At 41.6% G+C, this 16,852-nt stretch overlaps 1 protein-coding gene across 2 annotated transcripts; it reads left to right on the top strand.

Annotated features, from left to right (window-relative positions):
- Positions 1–248: 248 nt before the first annotated feature.
- On the top strand, positions 249–16,438 carry strn4 (striatin, calmodulin binding protein 4). 2 transcript variants are annotated; one of them, XM_034225646.1, is made up of 19 exons: positions 249–729; positions 7,377–7,480; positions 7,623–7,699; positions 7,800–7,878; positions 8,037–8,222; positions 8,890–8,952; positions 9,218–9,395; positions 9,515–9,665; positions 10,224–10,319; positions 10,644–10,762; positions 10,861–11,036; positions 11,151–11,198; positions 11,452–11,573; positions 11,655–11,822; positions 11,914–12,054; positions 12,173–12,271; positions 12,386–12,472; positions 12,864–13,054; positions 13,549–16,438. In XM_034225646.1, the coding sequence occupies exons 1-18, from the start codon at positions 427–429 to the stop codon at positions 13,031–13,033; spliced, it is 2,367 nt and encodes a 788-aa protein (XP_034081537.1). In that variant the 5' UTR covers positions 249–426; the 3' UTR covers positions 13,034–13,054; positions 13,549–16,438. The 2 variants fall into 2 exon arrangements, with proteins under 2 accessions (XP_034081537.1, XP_034081538.1); XM_034225647.1 differs by lacking the exon at positions 8,890–8,952 and having other exon boundaries at positions 427–729.
- The last annotated feature ends 414 nt before the right edge of the window (positions 16,439–16,852 follow it).

The raw sequence follows: 16,852 nt of genomic DNA, 5'->3' as shown, positions 1-16,852 counted from the left end.
CCAAAAGCATACACAAGGAGGAGGAAAGAAATCCGGGATTTACAGAGTAAAAGTCGCAAACAACATTTAAACATTTGTCTTGAGTTGTATGCATTTAAAACCCATATGTTTGAGTCATTTTAGCATACACTTATAAATAGGAATGTATGATAAATATGGTAAATCGGTAACTAAACAGGCCACCATTTTACAAATATGTATCTTCATTGTCGTGTTTTATTTTGAAGGTTTTAAAAGCGGAAATGTAGTATTTTGCTAACTGAATAGTAATTTTGCTCTGTGCTTGTGAGAAAAGGAAGAAAAGAGGGTCGACTAGTGGAGTGCTGCTGGGCTGGAAGAAGGGTACGAGGTACTTTTCTATTATTATTGTTCGTACACTCTGCCCGTTTCCACCTCCTTATCCTGGCGAAAGGTTGAACGGTTAAAATGGAGGCGGATAGATCCGGCGGAGGACCAAACCCGAACTCCGGAGGTAGCAGCGGAGCGGGGCGCAACCCAAACGGGCCCAAAGCAGCACCGGGCCCGGCGACATCAGCTGCGGCGGCCGGGGTGATGGCAGCAGCGGCAGCGGCAGCAGCCGGGGCCATGCCCGGATCGTCCCAGGCTAGGGAGCTACAGGACGGGGACTCGGGCATGTCGCTTCCTGGGATCCTACACTTCATCCAGTACGAGTGGGGACGCTTCCAGGCCGAGAAATACCGCTGGGAGGCAGAGAGAGACGAACTCAGGGTACATTTGTTTATCATTTAGCCTGCGTTTGCAAATCCGAATAAAGGCCACAGCGGGTATGGCAGGAGCTCCTTTAGTGTCGCTTTGTGACAGCACACATGCACTACAATCAATCAGTTTCGGGATGCCACAATGCTAACTGGCTAACATTACACCCTATCACAGTGTACTGTATTGACTAGGATGTATGATTAATAGACACTACATAACAATGAAGGGACTCTATGACCTCCACTAGATCACCTAAAACCAAACGGGCACTCGTACATTTTAAACATAAATAACATATTTTCAGGAAGCATTATTATGCGCCTTTTGTCCATATAATCAGTTAAGTAACATTTCACTCACAAAGAGTTACACTACCGAGTTAGACTAGAAAGGTCAGCCTTGTTAAGCTTACTTACTTACTACAGCAAGCCTGTTGTCCAGCAAATAATAAGGCAGGTAAACAGAGTTTAGGTGTGGCTACCTTGCAGTGTATCCTTGTTATTAATGCAGATGCACATCCAAAATATGCCTGTACCAGACTCTTTTTAAAGATGGACTGTATTTTTGCAGGACATTTAGCAAAAAAACATTTATTTGTAAATTCACATTAAGATGGCTTTTATGTGCTCTGGGGACACATTTGGTAATATATGGCTTGTCTGTTGAGGTTAAAGATGATAACACATTGCTGTGAGTTTACTTGGAAATCTCTGCATTTGACAATGAGAGTAATGTGAGCATCTGTTGTCAAAGTAGTGTCCTCACTTAAGGGCAGATTCTATTAAAATAGTTAATAGTTAAGTTATTGATCCATCAAACAATTAGCAAACAGAGAGAGGAAGTTATCAGGGGGACAGTTTGGGCTGCTGGCAGTTTTTGCATGAAATCAACTTTTATTACAAAACATCCCTCGGATAAAGTTCCTTGAGGCCCAAATCTAACTTAGTGCTTTGTAGTACATGTGTATCTGGTGGCATTGGAATGATATCCACATTTTGAATAAGGGTCTGTTACACTTAGTCTATAATGCAGTTGAATTTTCTAAGTCAATCGTACTCTTTTTGACTTTCTTACATTATCATTGGTTACTATCCTACAACAACTAAACTATAAAATATATAAACATGCTATGACCTGCTACTTACAAACACACATGCTGGCTGCCCTCAATGCTATTAGTGAACTTGTGTTATTAAAGGTTTTCAGTTGAAGTCTTTAAATGGCAAGAACAATCGATGTTGAACGTGTGAGTCAATGCTATAGAAATGTTCTTGAGCAAGGCATGGGTTCCCTAATTGTCCTTGTTAGAGACTGACAGCAGAAGAAAGAGGGTGTTACTACGCAACACCCCTGAATGCATGCAGCTATAACTGTGTGAGGCAGAAGATTGTGCCTACTCATCAAATTGTTCCAGGATTAAAGCAGGTTTGGTAAACATGCACACATTCAAAGATGTGTTTGAGGGAATGAAGGGATGAACAGTATATATTTTCATTCCTACCCATTTGTGGTCTCTCTCTCTCTCCTGTAACCGCTGTTTGCTTGTAATTACATTGATATATCTTCCGGAGTTTATGAGCTTGACAAAACTACAGATAAAAAAAACCATATCATAGGCTCTCTTCTGATACTCTGCATCCCACTTTGCCCCTGACTCAACCCCATGTAGTTATAAATAGGAGCTGTGATAAAATATGGATGAACAATAACAAACTGGTTTTGCTCGCTGCCTTTAAAGTCGTGTGTGAAGGAGTGGGAATGGAAGGCAGAAGCGGGCCCATCGCTATGTCCAACAAACCATTAGTGCTTGTTATGGAACTTTGTTTGCGTGTGCGTATTTGCTACACATGGTCTGGTTTCATGGGTACAATTAGTACCACGTCCTGTGCTGAGAGAAAGAAGGGATTGCTAGAGTGCCAGGCTGAAAAATTGACCTAGCTTACATTTGAACACCCACAGGCCTTTGGCTTTTGTTGCCAGCATGCTGGCAGTGCTATCAACATGCCAGTTAGGAGCCCCCCTGGGCTATATCCTGTACAGTTAGCACCATACTGTGCATGTATGCTCCTCACATGGCAACTATACATGGCATGTTCAGCTTTTATGGCATTTGTAAAGCTAACAGGACAGGGAAGCTATATGCACCATTTTGCAAAACCATCACCATTATTTGATGACCATGTGAGTCTCTGTGCGGCTGCGTGGATGTCTGTTTTTGTAGCACAGCGCGTCCTAGTGAGACTGTAACACATGTCCTGTCTCCCTGAATGGGTTTTCAGCGTGAAGGGCCACCTGTGCTCTCGCGTCTCATGTGACATGCCAGGAATGAAGACCCTCCCCGCAGTGGGCCAGGTGGGACGTCCCAGCGCAACCATAAGACGGCAGCAAAAGGGACAGGTGGCAGTGGCCTTGTCTCTCTGTTCTTAAGACACACATGAGGCTTCTTCCAGTTTGTTATATCAAATTACATTACCACTGCACTGCCTGAGCAGACTTATTTTAACCTGATACTCATTATAATTTATTATATTAACAGATTGAGCAGCAAAGTCACTCACGTTATTCTATAGAGAACAGGGAACCTGTTACTACCTCTTTCTATTATTCTCATGTTCAGCTAATTAACTGTATTAACCAGTCAGTGTCAGTAGTTGTGTAGAATAGATTACTGGTGACCCAGTTGACATCACTTCCTGTTGAGTGTTGGCCAGGGGGGCCCCTGGGTACACATCTCTAATTAATAGCTCTGCGCGCTCAGCTATGACACAAATATGACATCCATATGTGCCATATTGTTACAGTATGTGCCGGCCTCGTTCACTTACAGAGCTCCTGTTGAACTATTTCCCCCTTATTATAGGTATCTTTTTTATCTGTTTGTAATTCCCTCCTGTTTCTTTCTCTGCTCTTCCCCTGAAATCTGGAAAATCATGATTAGATTTGTTTCCCCTTTTATTTAAAAACGTTCATGACATTCAGTTTATTTGCTTCCCATTGCGTTTCAATCATCTTCAAATCCAACTTAGGCAACCAGCCCAACTTTTTATGTTGTCGTTCTCACGCTGAATACCACACACTATGATATGCTCCATCAAAGCACCCTGTCCCAGAAAAGTTCATTGCTCTACTTGCTGGCTCCTTGATGCTCTTATGGGGATGAAGGGATGAGAAGATGGAGGGTGGCCAGTGGAGGAGGAAAGCTGCCCTTGACCCTGTTCTGGAGCTAGTAAAGGGAGACTGACAGAAAAGGCTAAATGTGTCAGCTCTCCATGCTACAACAAACTCTGGAAAGGTCAGCAGCAGTTGGTCACACCGAGGAAACCCCCCCCCCCACAAGAAAGACAGATCAGATGGCACGAAAGGTTTGCCCGCAACAAGGTTCCTTTGTATGTTGTTAGAATACCAACATAATACAATGAGTAAAACCACAGCATCTGTGTTTGCAGGACTATATCAAATGACTTTGAAGTATGAATTTGTAATTCCTCAACATGGAACAATATTCAGCTTAAGTATATCTTTCTCTAGAATACCTTGATGACCTGACCTTCTCCAGTTTGGTTCTTAATGTATATAACGGGTCAATAAGAACACCGTAACAGCTAATGAATGGAGTTCCTTGTCTCACCTCTGTTGGCCCAGGTCCCACATACGAGTAAAAACAAGCATGTCCCAATCTGAACCAGACAAAGGGCATCATAAAAAAACAACAACAGAGTACCATGCATGTTTTTGTTAGTGGATTCACACAATTGAATACGGGTATTGATTTTGTGATCTTGTTTTCCCTCACAAGCTAATCTGTCAAACTGCATTTGTTCTTGTACCCGGAAAAATCATCTACTCTTTACCACTGTACCTTATTATCCTACCACTTTCAAGGATACAAAGGAAGAGCAAGTAAAACCAGGTCAGAGCCAAATAACTAGTAGTTAAGTAATAGATGGAGAATGACATACAATTGGCCCTTTGACAGACTCATCCCTGTGTTTTGCCTTTATGATTCAGAAAAGGGCAGTTCTTACAGTGTGGGTTCATTGTCATCCTAATAATTGTGTGTGTGCAGCCATGGCTTTATCTTGGGCAATAAAGCAGTGTCGGGGTTTTAAAGTTTTGGACACTCCTATGAACCTGTCCTTCTGGGATCACGGCGCACAGGGGTGTGAGCAGGTTGTAGCTCGTCTGTGTGTATGAGTAGGAGTTTAAGTGTAAGTGCCTTGCCCCTGAAGGATGAAGTAGACACATTCCTTCTAGAGGTGGAAATTACAAAGATCGTTGATGATTTGAATAATTTAGTTTACTAGTCACCAACTGTGTTTGATTGTTTCAGCTAAGCGATTGCAACACTTAAACACATGAACATAAGTAAAGGAGCAAATGACTGTTCATGGTAGGGTGACATTACTATGACTGCTTTTAGTAATCTGCTGTTGGTTTAAACTATTTGTTCAGTTCAGTAAATATGACCTAGCCCTTAATAACATATGCTAACTAGGTGAAGTTCCCAGCATCCACCTATCTGCAGCTAGTTGACCCTCGGATGATTTTAGGTCATGGTCTATGAGGAGGTTTGTTTATCAATGCTGAACTGAAAACAAATCTCTGTAATAGACGTGTTTTTTCGTGTACAGAGGAGCTCATATCTTACTTTGCCTACTCTTGAACTGAATTGGTTTTACCCAAGTTGGTTCTACTTGACCCAAAACAGGCAACACCATCAGAACAGAGCTTTGTAATGATCGACTTTACCCTTATCAATGGAAGCAAACATGTTTGCAAGTTTACTTTGAAGATGACATTATAATGATAGCATGTTAGCGTTTACTATAGATGCACTGATTAGAAGTCTATTTAACTAGTAGACCGACAGAAAAATAATGGCTAATGGTTAACGTCATTTAATGCAAAAATGCCAGTAAATGCTGTTTTCAGTCTCTTCTCTGATTGCTTTTTTCCGACAAAACATCGTCGTTATCTGTATTTCACACCCTCTTAGAGCTGGCCTGCACTATTGACATGCTAGCTTTGACAATTATCCAAAATTCTCAGCTAAGCATATAAAATCACATCGCATTAATCAGGATTACTCAGCAGCAGCAGTAAGGTTTGCTTGGCAGGTTATCCTGTATTACATTCGCCCTCCCAGCCAGTTACATTACTGTCTGTCTGTGTGTGTCTGTGTGTGTGCGTGCTCTTTCCTGGGTGATTGACTACCCTCTCAAGTAGACCGAGTGCCTGCCCCATGAGATAGTGTTTTTAGACTGTTCTAGTTACACCGAACTGTGTATGCGCGTGGGAGCAGACTCGTGGACACAGACAGAGACATGCAGAGGAGAGATGGACTGTAAAACAACGGGTATTAATGCTCCAGCACCACAGAGAGAGAAAGAAAAAGACTGGGAGATGGAGACAATGCAAAACAATGGTCCCTACAATCCCCTGTATGCAAATCCTGAGAGTAGAGACAGGCCTTTTAACCTACTTCTGACTAGGGTTGTAACAGTATGGCATTTTTATAGTATATAGTACAGTATATAGTCGTTTTTCTATTTCTTAGTATTATTATTACTATTATGACCCTTAAAGGGATGAAACCTGAATTATATTAATAAGCTGAATTTCAAATCTGATAAAAGATAGCATGTGACTATAATAATACATACATAGTTATGTAACTAAAACACATTAGTTTAGAATAGATGTTAGCACTATGGTATGTTGAATGGGGTTATTATTAAGAGCTTTACAATAATGTGCTCCTGTCTGTAAAATGTAACGTGCGCACTCACACATACACTCATTTGAGTTTTTTCGATACAGTTTAAAAGCGGATTTACACATTTTGATGAACGTCAATTGTCATACTGTGTTCTCTTGCAGTGGCATTTCAACCCTATTTCTAACTAGGATCTACAGTATGTTGTTTTTTCTTCACATTTTTCTATTCCAACAGAGGCCAGAAACTGCCCACTGTAAATCATGTTTTAAAATGTGTTCTCAAACTTTCTCATCCGCTCCAGGATCCCATTCACACCTTTTGTCAAGTCTTGCATTATGATGCAATACCAAGAGGAAGATCCTGTCTAAACAAAGCCCTCGTTAAATCTCGACAGTGTTATCACCCTTAATTCTGTCATTATCACATTTTTCTTCTTTTCACAAACACTTTAATTGTTTGCCATATGGCAAGAATGGGCAGTGAATATTTTCATTCCTTAAGGTAAGCCTTTTATCGGCTCAGTGAGGAAGGAAGCGGAAGGAAAATTAGAGGGGAAGCACACAAAGGAAGGATGTGTTTTAAAAGAGGGTTTTGAATTTGGCCAGTGTGTGTCTTGTTTTTCTTCTTCTGCAGATGCGCACTGAGGCCTTGGTTAGGAGAAGTTAAAAATAAGAGCCCTGTTCTACAACCCTCTACTTATTCCTCTGGGTTCTCAGAAGTCATGTTTGCTATGCTTGTCACATCAAACTTTTTTCTTCCCATTCAAGGACTCTGCTTGTGATCTTTGTTGATCTAAAAGCGTCTATCTTAAATTAAGATACATATGGATGCAGTTACAGTGTCAATTGAAATGTATTTAATGATGTTGCTGTACTGTATGTGTGTGCCTTTTCTAATGGTACTTTGTGTCCCTTACCATCCTGTATATGTGTTTCAGGCTCAGGTGGCGTTCCTTCAGGGTGAGAGGAAGGGGCAGGAGAACATGAAACAGGACCTGGTGAGGCGGATCAAAATGCTGGAGTACGCCCTGAAACAAGAGAGGTCAGACAAATGGCAGCAAACTCCTTCTTTCTGTCCCTCATGTCTGTTATCCACTCAGACAGCTGTCTCTCATTTGATCATTAAAGGATTCCCTATATTTGCTTGTTGTACTGCCCTCATGTGGTATTTTGTGGGGTTGCAGGGCTAAACACCAGAAGCTTAAGACGGGAAACGACCAGAGTCCCGGAGACAAGAAACCAGAGACAGAGGCAGACCAACGTAAGTGATTACATTATCTGTTACTTTGGCTTTACTTTCAGAAGACACTCAAAGTTCTGCTCATTGCTGTTGCATCACTATTGACTAATCCTTTCTGTAGTTCCCAATGGGCCGGCTGAGTCAGACTCTGAGCCAGCCAATCAGATGTCCTGGAAGGAGGGACGTCAGCTACTACGCAAGTAAGGCCTCGCTGTCATCAGCTCCTTTTGATCTCAGTAATATACTAATATGTTTCATTAGTGCTTTATCATAAGTGTTACATTTGTGATCTACACTCCAATGACTAGATCATATGAATGTGGTTATGTATTCATATGTGGTTTTCCTGTGAATGTAGATATCTTGAGGAGGTGGGTTATTCAGACACCATCCTGGACATGCGGTCTAAGCGTGTGCGCTCGCTGCTCGGGCGGAGCAGCCCCGAGGCTAACGGGCCTGCCCCCATTGAAAGCTCACCTGAGCCCGAGCCTCGGGCGGGGGTGGAGTCGCTGTTGGTCAGACAGATAGAGGAACAAATCAAGAGGTGAGAACCCTACATCATTTTTTTTGTACTTGCTTGTAAAGCGCTTTGAGCTCCAGGAAAAGCGCTATATGAATAACATGTATGATTATTATTATTATTATTATTATTAAATAAGTGTTCCATTTTTATCAGAAAAATGAAAAAACCCACAGTTTGCTACACAAAGCCTAAATCATGATACATCATGTGAATTAAAGATGAACATTTTTAATAGTTTAATCACGATATTCATCTTTAATATCTGGTATAAAACTGCAAACATTTTTCTACCATATCAAACCAATGCATATACTGACATCCTAATTTACTCATCTTGATATGATCGTCTATGCACAGACCTTGAGATATTATGGTATGCTTTTTTGGCAGTGCACACACCGCTCCTCTTAAGATCATCTGACTAAGACCCATTAGAAAAATCTATGTATTAGTTTGTGCAAAATTGCTATAAACAGTGCTATGCCAGAAACTAGAAAATGGTCTAGCAGACAGAAAACCAACAGTAGGCTAAAGTGCAGTTAGGTTATTATCAGTAGGAGAACTTACTTACTGCAGGTGAGACAGAACATGAGTCATCATTGTATCTTGAGGCAGCTCTGTGAGTAGCATTTATCTGTAGCAGAAATGTGAAGACAGTGAAACAAAAAGCACACCCTGATCTCAAAAGCCAACAGAACAAGACGCAGAAAGGATGTCTAAAACGGAGGGCATCCTCCACCATGACAACATGGTAAGATTATAAGAAAAAGTTAGCAGGAATCTATTCAAAAAAGTATTATTTACAAGTAGAAAAGTAAATGAAAAAGCACGTGTATCCATAAAACTTTTCTACAATAATAATATTTATTAAAAAGCTAAACTGTAATGAAGACTGCTGTGGCCAAACTTCTTATAATATGGTATTATATATAAATAAGTATAATTGAGGTCAACCTGTATTGTCCTGCATTATCTTTTTGTCCTTTTTGACTGAAAAAGTTTGTTTGCATTTGTAGGAACGCGGGCAAGGAAAACTCTAAGGAACATCTGGGCAGCTCGGTGCTCGATAAAATCCCCTTCCTGCATGGCTGCGAGGACGACGATGAAGACGACAGTGACGAGGAAGATGACTTTCAAGGCATGGCCACTGACTGCATTGATGGACCGCGCAAGAACAAAAAGTCCCGTGTAAAGGTAAGATGTGAGATTTAGAAATGAAGTTGGGAAGACGAGGAACATCTGAATGTCTTAACGCAAACTTTATTCATGACTCGTCACATTATGAACGCTCTCCTCTCTCTTCTCATGTCCAGTCGGAGCCCATGACCACGGACCTGGACCCGGAGGATGAGGAGGACGAAGACGACTCGGAAGATGCCCTCAGTGAATTTGACTTCCTGGGCTCGGGGGAGGATGGGGAGGGGGCGGGAGAGGCCCGGATCTCGGGGGACGGACGGGAGCTAGGTACGCTGTTGCCATAGCAACATCATCAGCACTGCCAGAATCACTGCCACCAGTGTATCTGTCTTTTTTGCGCCCCACCCCTCCCCCTCCCTGCTCACTTTTTTTATCTTTTACTTCTCATTGTGTCCTGGCATCTCTTCTTGTCAATAAAACCGACCTCTTTTCCCAACCACCTGTCTCTCTGTCCTGTTTCACGAGCTTGTCAGTCTGTGACTCTTTAGAGTTGTGTAGCCGCCACCTTTGTCCGTAGATGTATTTTGTGTGGTGCAGGGTGGGGTCATTTCAAAGGTTGTCACGCATGCTGCCCTTTTTTCTACGCGCACATTTCATTATTTGAGTCATATTTACGCTGTGACCCTGTGCTCTTTTTAAAGTCATTCTTATTGAAGAGTCATTCAAATTGTATGGGTGTTTGTTTTGCATTTAAAGAATGAAGTCTATTTTTTTGCCCTCTGTCTACATCCGTCTGTCTCTTATCTGTCTGCTGGCCTCTCCATCCTTCCTCCGCCCATCTGCATGACTGGATGTTTTGTGTCTCTCTCCTCTTGCCGGGTTCAGAGAACCGCAGGAACAAGTTACAAGGCATGATGTCGGACTTCCCCCCTAAACCCAACCCGCCCCCCTCCGTATCGGGACAAGCTCGCTCCGGGGAAGGTAAGACCCCTCCCACCATTATGCCCCATCAAAGACCTTAGACTTTCCTCTACTGCCCTACACGCATGATTGTAGATTAAATGCCAGACAACACATTTAGATGCTGTCTTGTTCCATTTTAAAACCTGCGTGGGGTAGACTTACAAAACACCTATAAATAAATCCGCTGGTACATTATGTGGGAGTAAAGAAAACAAGATGACTGGACTCTTGCCTGGGAGATTTATTGCTCTATTTTCCATTCTCTTTTCCTAAGCCTGTCTTTATCAGGCAGTGATGTTTTTTTCGGGTAACTTTTGTGAACTTCCACCCCCAAACCTGCAGGTGGAGCCCTGGGTTTTTCCTCTGACGTCTTCATTATGGATGCCGTCGGGGGAGGGGACATGAACCTGGGTGAACTGGCTGATCTCACCGTTGCCAATGACAACGATCTCTCCATGGATGTAATTACATATATCTACTGGTCAATACATGGGACGTAATCCAACATACATGTGCACACTCGGAATATGTGACTCTTTTTGAACGTGTGTCCCGTCAGATGCAGGATAACAGAGACGAGTTTAAGAAGACATGGAACCCTCGTTTCACACTACGCAGCCACTTCGATGCCATCCGCGCTTTGACCTTTCACCCCAGCCAAGCAGTGCTACTCACAGCCTCCGAGGATGGAACACTAAAACTGTGGAACCTCAACAAGTCCATGCACTCTAAAAAGTAAGAATCCAACCCCTTTATTTTAAGAGTAGGAATAATAACGTGCAAACGTAAAATCAAACATAGCAAAGAAATAAAACTAAGAATGAAATTTAAAAGACTGTCCCTTCACAGGAACGCAGCATTGGATGTTGAGCCCATCTACACATTTAGAGCACACAGGTGAGTACAAATACAAATGTTGTAAATGGACTGTACTTATATAGCGCTTTATCCAGTCTTTACGACCCCTCAAAGCACTTTACATACTACAAGTCATTCACCCTTTCACACCCATGCATACAGAGCAGTGTACCATGCTCTAGGAACTAACATTCATACACATTCACACACCATCCCTCGTAGCCACAGTCGCCCACTGTGTCACTGACGCACCCAGATGCAGTGCAAACACTCTCTCTCTCTTTCTGTCCAGTGGAGCTGCTCTGTCGCTCTCCATGGGCGAGGACGGAGAATCCTGCTACAGCGGGGGTCTGGATGGAGCTGTCAGATGTTGGAAGATGCCCGACCTCAATGTGGATCCTTATGATAACTACGGTCAGCCATTCTCAACTGCAGATGGATAAGAATATTCAAATTTTAGATTTTCCCTTTTTTAACGTGTGTTTGTTTATCCAGATCCGGGCATCGAGAGCAGTGTACTAGTCGGTCACGAGGACAGCGTGTGGGGTCTAACATTCTCAGCAGTTCACCATCGTCTTGCCTCATGCTCAGCCGATGGCACCATTCGCATCTGGGACCCTCAGAACTCAGCTCCCTGTCTGTCTGTCTTCAATAAAGAAAGAGGTAGACATTTATGTGGAGTGTGTAGACATGCTTTTGAGCTTTGCATTGCGTCCATGACTCACAACTTCAACCTCCTCCTGTCTTCTCCCAGAGCACGGCACACCCACATCAGTAGCATTTGTGGCCACTGACCCCAACCAGGTGGTGGTGTCATTCGACGCTGGAGAGACACTGCTCTATGACCTCAACGCGGAGCAAAGCATCATTGCGCTAGAGACACAGACCAAGGATGGTATGTTCAGGACCCTATTTGTTCTAGCGTAATATTGGTCACTGTTGAGATACGTTAAAAAATAAATAGTTAAATGAGCAGATAAAACAACAATCGAGTGATTTTTCTCCCTTCGCAGGCAGTGAGCTGATCAATCGTGTTGTCAGTCACCCATCTGAGCCCGTCTCCATCACTGCCCATGAGAACCGCACCATCCGTTTCATGGACAACAAGACAGGTATCTGCAGGTCTTTTGTCTGTAGACTCGTCAGTTGATTCCTTCTTTCGCCTCTCTTTTTATTTTATAGTATGTGACTGGGTCTAAATGAGCTTGCTTTGTGTGTCCCTACAGGTAAAGTTGTCCACTCAATGGTGGCTCACCTGGATGCCGTCACCTGTCTCACTACGGACCCTAACGGCACTTACCTCATCTCCGGCAGTGAGTACTTATTTAGCTGCCTACACCTTACAGGCTTCCTCTACAGTAAAGTCAACCTTTATAATTTATTTCATTTAAAAAAAATACCCTCTTCTCCTCTGCACACTTTATTCACAATCAAAAAAGGTTATTTATACCCCACCTTTACCTGTATAACACAATACATGTTTTAGATAAAACAAAAATAATTAGAAGGCCTCAGTACAATCTGCGATCTCGGTTAAAATGACAATGTAATGCATTGAAGAAGAAACACTAAGTCTACCTTGTAAGACAATATAAGGGGATCCTGCACCTTGCATTCCTCAGGGATCTTTGCACCTAATAAGCTGTTTCCTCTGCTTCCCCCTTTCCTCTGCCCCCCCCCCCCCCTTTCCTCTGCCCCCTGCAGGCCACGACTGCTCGGTGCGCCTGTGGATGCTGGATAACAGGACGTGCGTGCAGGAGATCACGGCTCACAGGAAGAAGCACGACGAGGCCATCCATGACGTAGCCTTCCACTCTTCACAGCCCTTTATCGCCAGCGCCGGCGCAGATGCACTTGCCAAGATCTTTGTCTGAAAACATTCTGCTGTCATTCTGGTGAGATAGGGGGGTTCATTTTTCTTCAAGTCTTTAACAGGAAGCCCGTATTACACACTGGTGGTGTGGAGTTTGATAGAAGCATATTTAACAGCCAGTTGGGGGTTTATTGAAAAGCTATTGAGTTGCATTTTGGGAATTGTATTTTCTTTAGGTCTAAAATTGCATGTATAGCCTACTGTAAATCTGCAGCGGACCTCAACAGATTTCCCATTCCCACGTTAAGGCTATATAAAAAAACTGAACTTCACAAAATTCTAATCTGGTTATTTTTTTTTAATGATCTATGGCTTCCATTTTCCAACCTATAGTTGTGACATGATTACTTTCCCCCTAACTTTATTGATGTGGTGTGACTTCTTATTTGTTTGATTTTTACAACTCTAAATGACCAATTGATAAATGTTTTGAGCCTAATGTCTTCTGCCTTTCATGATATGTCATGAGGAGTTGTGAACGGCTGTCGGCCTAACTGTTTGTTTCTGCATTTTTAGAGTCCTACATAAACAACTGGGCGAAAAGAGACTGAAGACGAGAGAACACATTTCAACTGCTTACACACACACATACATACATACATACACACACACACACACACACACACACTTTTCCTGCACCCCACTGGTTGGGTCATCGCCACAGGTCGTCACCTCCCTTCAATTACTCACTATTCTCTGATGCCTCAGTGACTTCTTGTTATACCAATCACACTGCTTTTTTTTATAAAATCCCAATCGCTCTGTTTCAAATAATAATCTTTGGAGAAACACTTTTTCTACACTACAATATTCTGTTCTTTTGATTTTATTTCATTCAACCTTCCGACGCACTACTCACATTTCACAGAGAAACCACAGCTTGCACTGCACATCGCACACGATGCAGAAATGCACCTCAACATTAACAAATTGCTTGTGGCTAGCATACATATGTAGGCATGACTAATAACAGTTAAGTTTCCCAGTGTGGGCGGAAAACACCTGCCCAACATCTACATTGGGATTCAATGTATTACATTCCAAAGACTCCAGGTAGAGCGTGTGTGGTGGCAATTTTCGAGGTTGGAGAATGTTAAAGTTGTCTATGATGTGAGGAAACATTAGACAGTTGCTAACCAGTGTTGAACAAATAGCTTTAATTTCAGCTTTATGGCCAAGTCTCATTGTATGTCCGAGTATTATAGCATCCCCATGATTCAGCCTCTAATTATGTGTGTGTGTGTGAGATAAAATGACACTGCTGTACAAGATTAATGAACGTAACTCCACAATCATGGTACATTTCTACAGATGGTCAGTGTGAACTCTGCAGACCGATGCTCTCACACCACATTTACTAGCTACAGATGGGTATCATACAAGTACAGTTCGTGTCCGCAGAGATACAGGGGTAGTGAGGCCAGTCTGTCTCAACAAATGACGCCGTTTGTGTCATTTGGTGCTTTCCACTGAACACTGTAAGAGTGCGTGTTTGAATATGCACTAGTTAAATCACGGTGCTATGAAAGACCTTGTCAGTCTTGAGTCAGAATCAGGGACCTACTTTGTGTGTACATGTGAGAAAGAGAGACTGTGTTTCTCACTCAACGGGCTAAAGAGTGAACATGCTTTTTAAATGACATTTCATTGTTAAATCATTTCAATACTTGTGGTCTGATTTCAGAATTGAAGTTCAGTGTTCATTTCTCTCATTGAAGGTTTGCGAGTAAGGTTGGCAGTGATCGTTTCAGGTTTGAGGAGAGCTGATGATAGTTGCATTAAGGAAAATGATTCCTCAGATGAGAGCTCTTCAGATCGTCTTTTTCATTTCATCCTGAAGTGAGTGCCAGTATGTAGGCAGTGCTTGTTTCTGGCGTGCTGTAATTTAATCAGGCTTTTAAAAAACAAAGTTTGACATTACCTTCACTTGTGTGTTGAGGTGAGGATCCCTCGTGTTGATTTGACGTGCATCAGTAGCACAGTAGCACATTTCCCATGAGAGCTAATGATGTGAAGCTGGTCTCTTTCAGAAGAGGCATGCTGGGAGAAATAGCCTCAGGAGGAGAAAGAAAAGGTCCCTTTTAAAAAAAAAGATGAGTTGATTTTTACGATGTGTGGGTGTCAGTTTATATAAGTAACATGACTCAAAATCAGTCTCGCCGATGTGTTACTGTTGCTGCTGATGTTGAACAAAACTCAGAACATTTGATTTAGGTGGAAAACAAGTTCCTTTGAGACACTCCTCGTCTATCTGTCTGTCCTGTAGTTATTTCTGATAACTGCAGGACACTTGGTTTGCTTTAGGTAAGAGTAGCCCTTTAAGAGCTGACCTGACTTCAAATTACTTGAGTCATTTTATCTTATTGTCTTTAGAGGAAAAATACAATTAGATGTTCAATCAGTTGGTTAAGGGGCATCCTCCACATTTTTAAGACTACAGGGTCACACTACGGCTCAGAGTTCAGACCCAAGGGTTCAATGTTGCCTAGAGGTAAACACTCTGTTCCTATCACTTTGGACAAGAGCATTCATAGTTCTGATTTGGTAGAGTGTGCTGTTCAAGATCTGGGTTCGACTATATTATAGTACTGCTGCTGGAAATAACGTCCTATTATCACATTAAACTACTTTTTGGCTCCACTTTGCACTACATCTAAGTATGGATGCTTCTGTTGAAGAGTGGTAACAGACAGGGTGCATCAAATCATGTTTTACAGGCAATTACTTTACATTAAGGAGTAAATACTACAATGGTTGAACCCGCTGTGGCTCACAGTTATTGGAGAGTGAGAGTAACTGATGGCCCCTTTCTCAGAATAAAGACAAATCAGTATGACACATCAAAAAAGAAATTGAAACAGAAGTTGTAAATGATGACTAGAGATGCCATTACGTGCTGTAAATGTCCATCATTTCCTTGTTTTTTTTCTTGCATTTCTTTTCCTTGATTATGAATATGATTATTAAGATGTAAGAATACTGTAGTATCATAAGTGAATCATTCTTCCTGGCTAGGCAGAGAACTTGCTTGTGATTGATAATGACAATGTATAACTTGTAAAAAAGCAAAAATGATTAAAAAACATGAAAAATTCAGAAAATAAGTTAAAAAAAATCTGTTACCAGTCAGAGGCCAAGGTAAAGGACTCTCTTTTCTTTGTGTTTTTATTTTTTTATTAGCAATTTATCACTGTGTGATATTTTGTACATCATATTAAGCTGTATTCAAACTATTTCCTCTAACTACAAGGGATAAGAGACCTGCTTTTTATTAATTTTGTTTTATTATATATTTTTGAACTGCATTCTAGCTTGTATCAAATGACTTTCTCTTTTTGTTTACGGGTCCCCTGTTGTATGTCATTAAGGAAGAAAAAAGCAAAAAATGAAGTTTTTGTACAGTGAACTGAGAGTTGTGTTTGTATTGTCTTTTTTCCCTTCTAGTTAGCTTATGAGACTTTCAAAAGAACTAGACGCATGAAAGTATCGCTTACACATACAAATACCTACATAATCAAACACATACACATCTTTTTTTGTATGGTCTTCTCCATTTCATAAAGTTCAGTTACCATGTTAAAACTTTTATAACATACACTAACTCCCAAGTCTATTAATATGCAGCTATTTGTCTTTTCCAAAGTCAAGAATGCCCAGTGAACATCCTACTGCTGTTTTCAAAGGCTGAGTATCTTTATCTTGATTTGTAAAATTGATGTTCCCCTTTTAAAAGCAACCATCCAAGATCACATTTGATAAATGAAATTACTGGAAATAATGCAGTGGCCTGGTTTTTAAAGAGTCCATCTCTGCTTTTCCA

Source organism: Gymnodraco acuticeps, unplaced genomic scaffold, assembly GCF_902827175.1.
Source record: "Gymnodraco acuticeps unplaced genomic scaffold, fGymAcu1.1, whole genome shotgun sequence".
NCBI lineage: Eukaryota > Metazoa > Chordata > Actinopteri > Perciformes > Bathydraconidae > Gymnodraco > Gymnodraco acuticeps.
The sequence above is the reverse complement of the archived record's forward strand: the minus strand, read 5'-3'. Positions and strand labels throughout refer to the sequence as shown.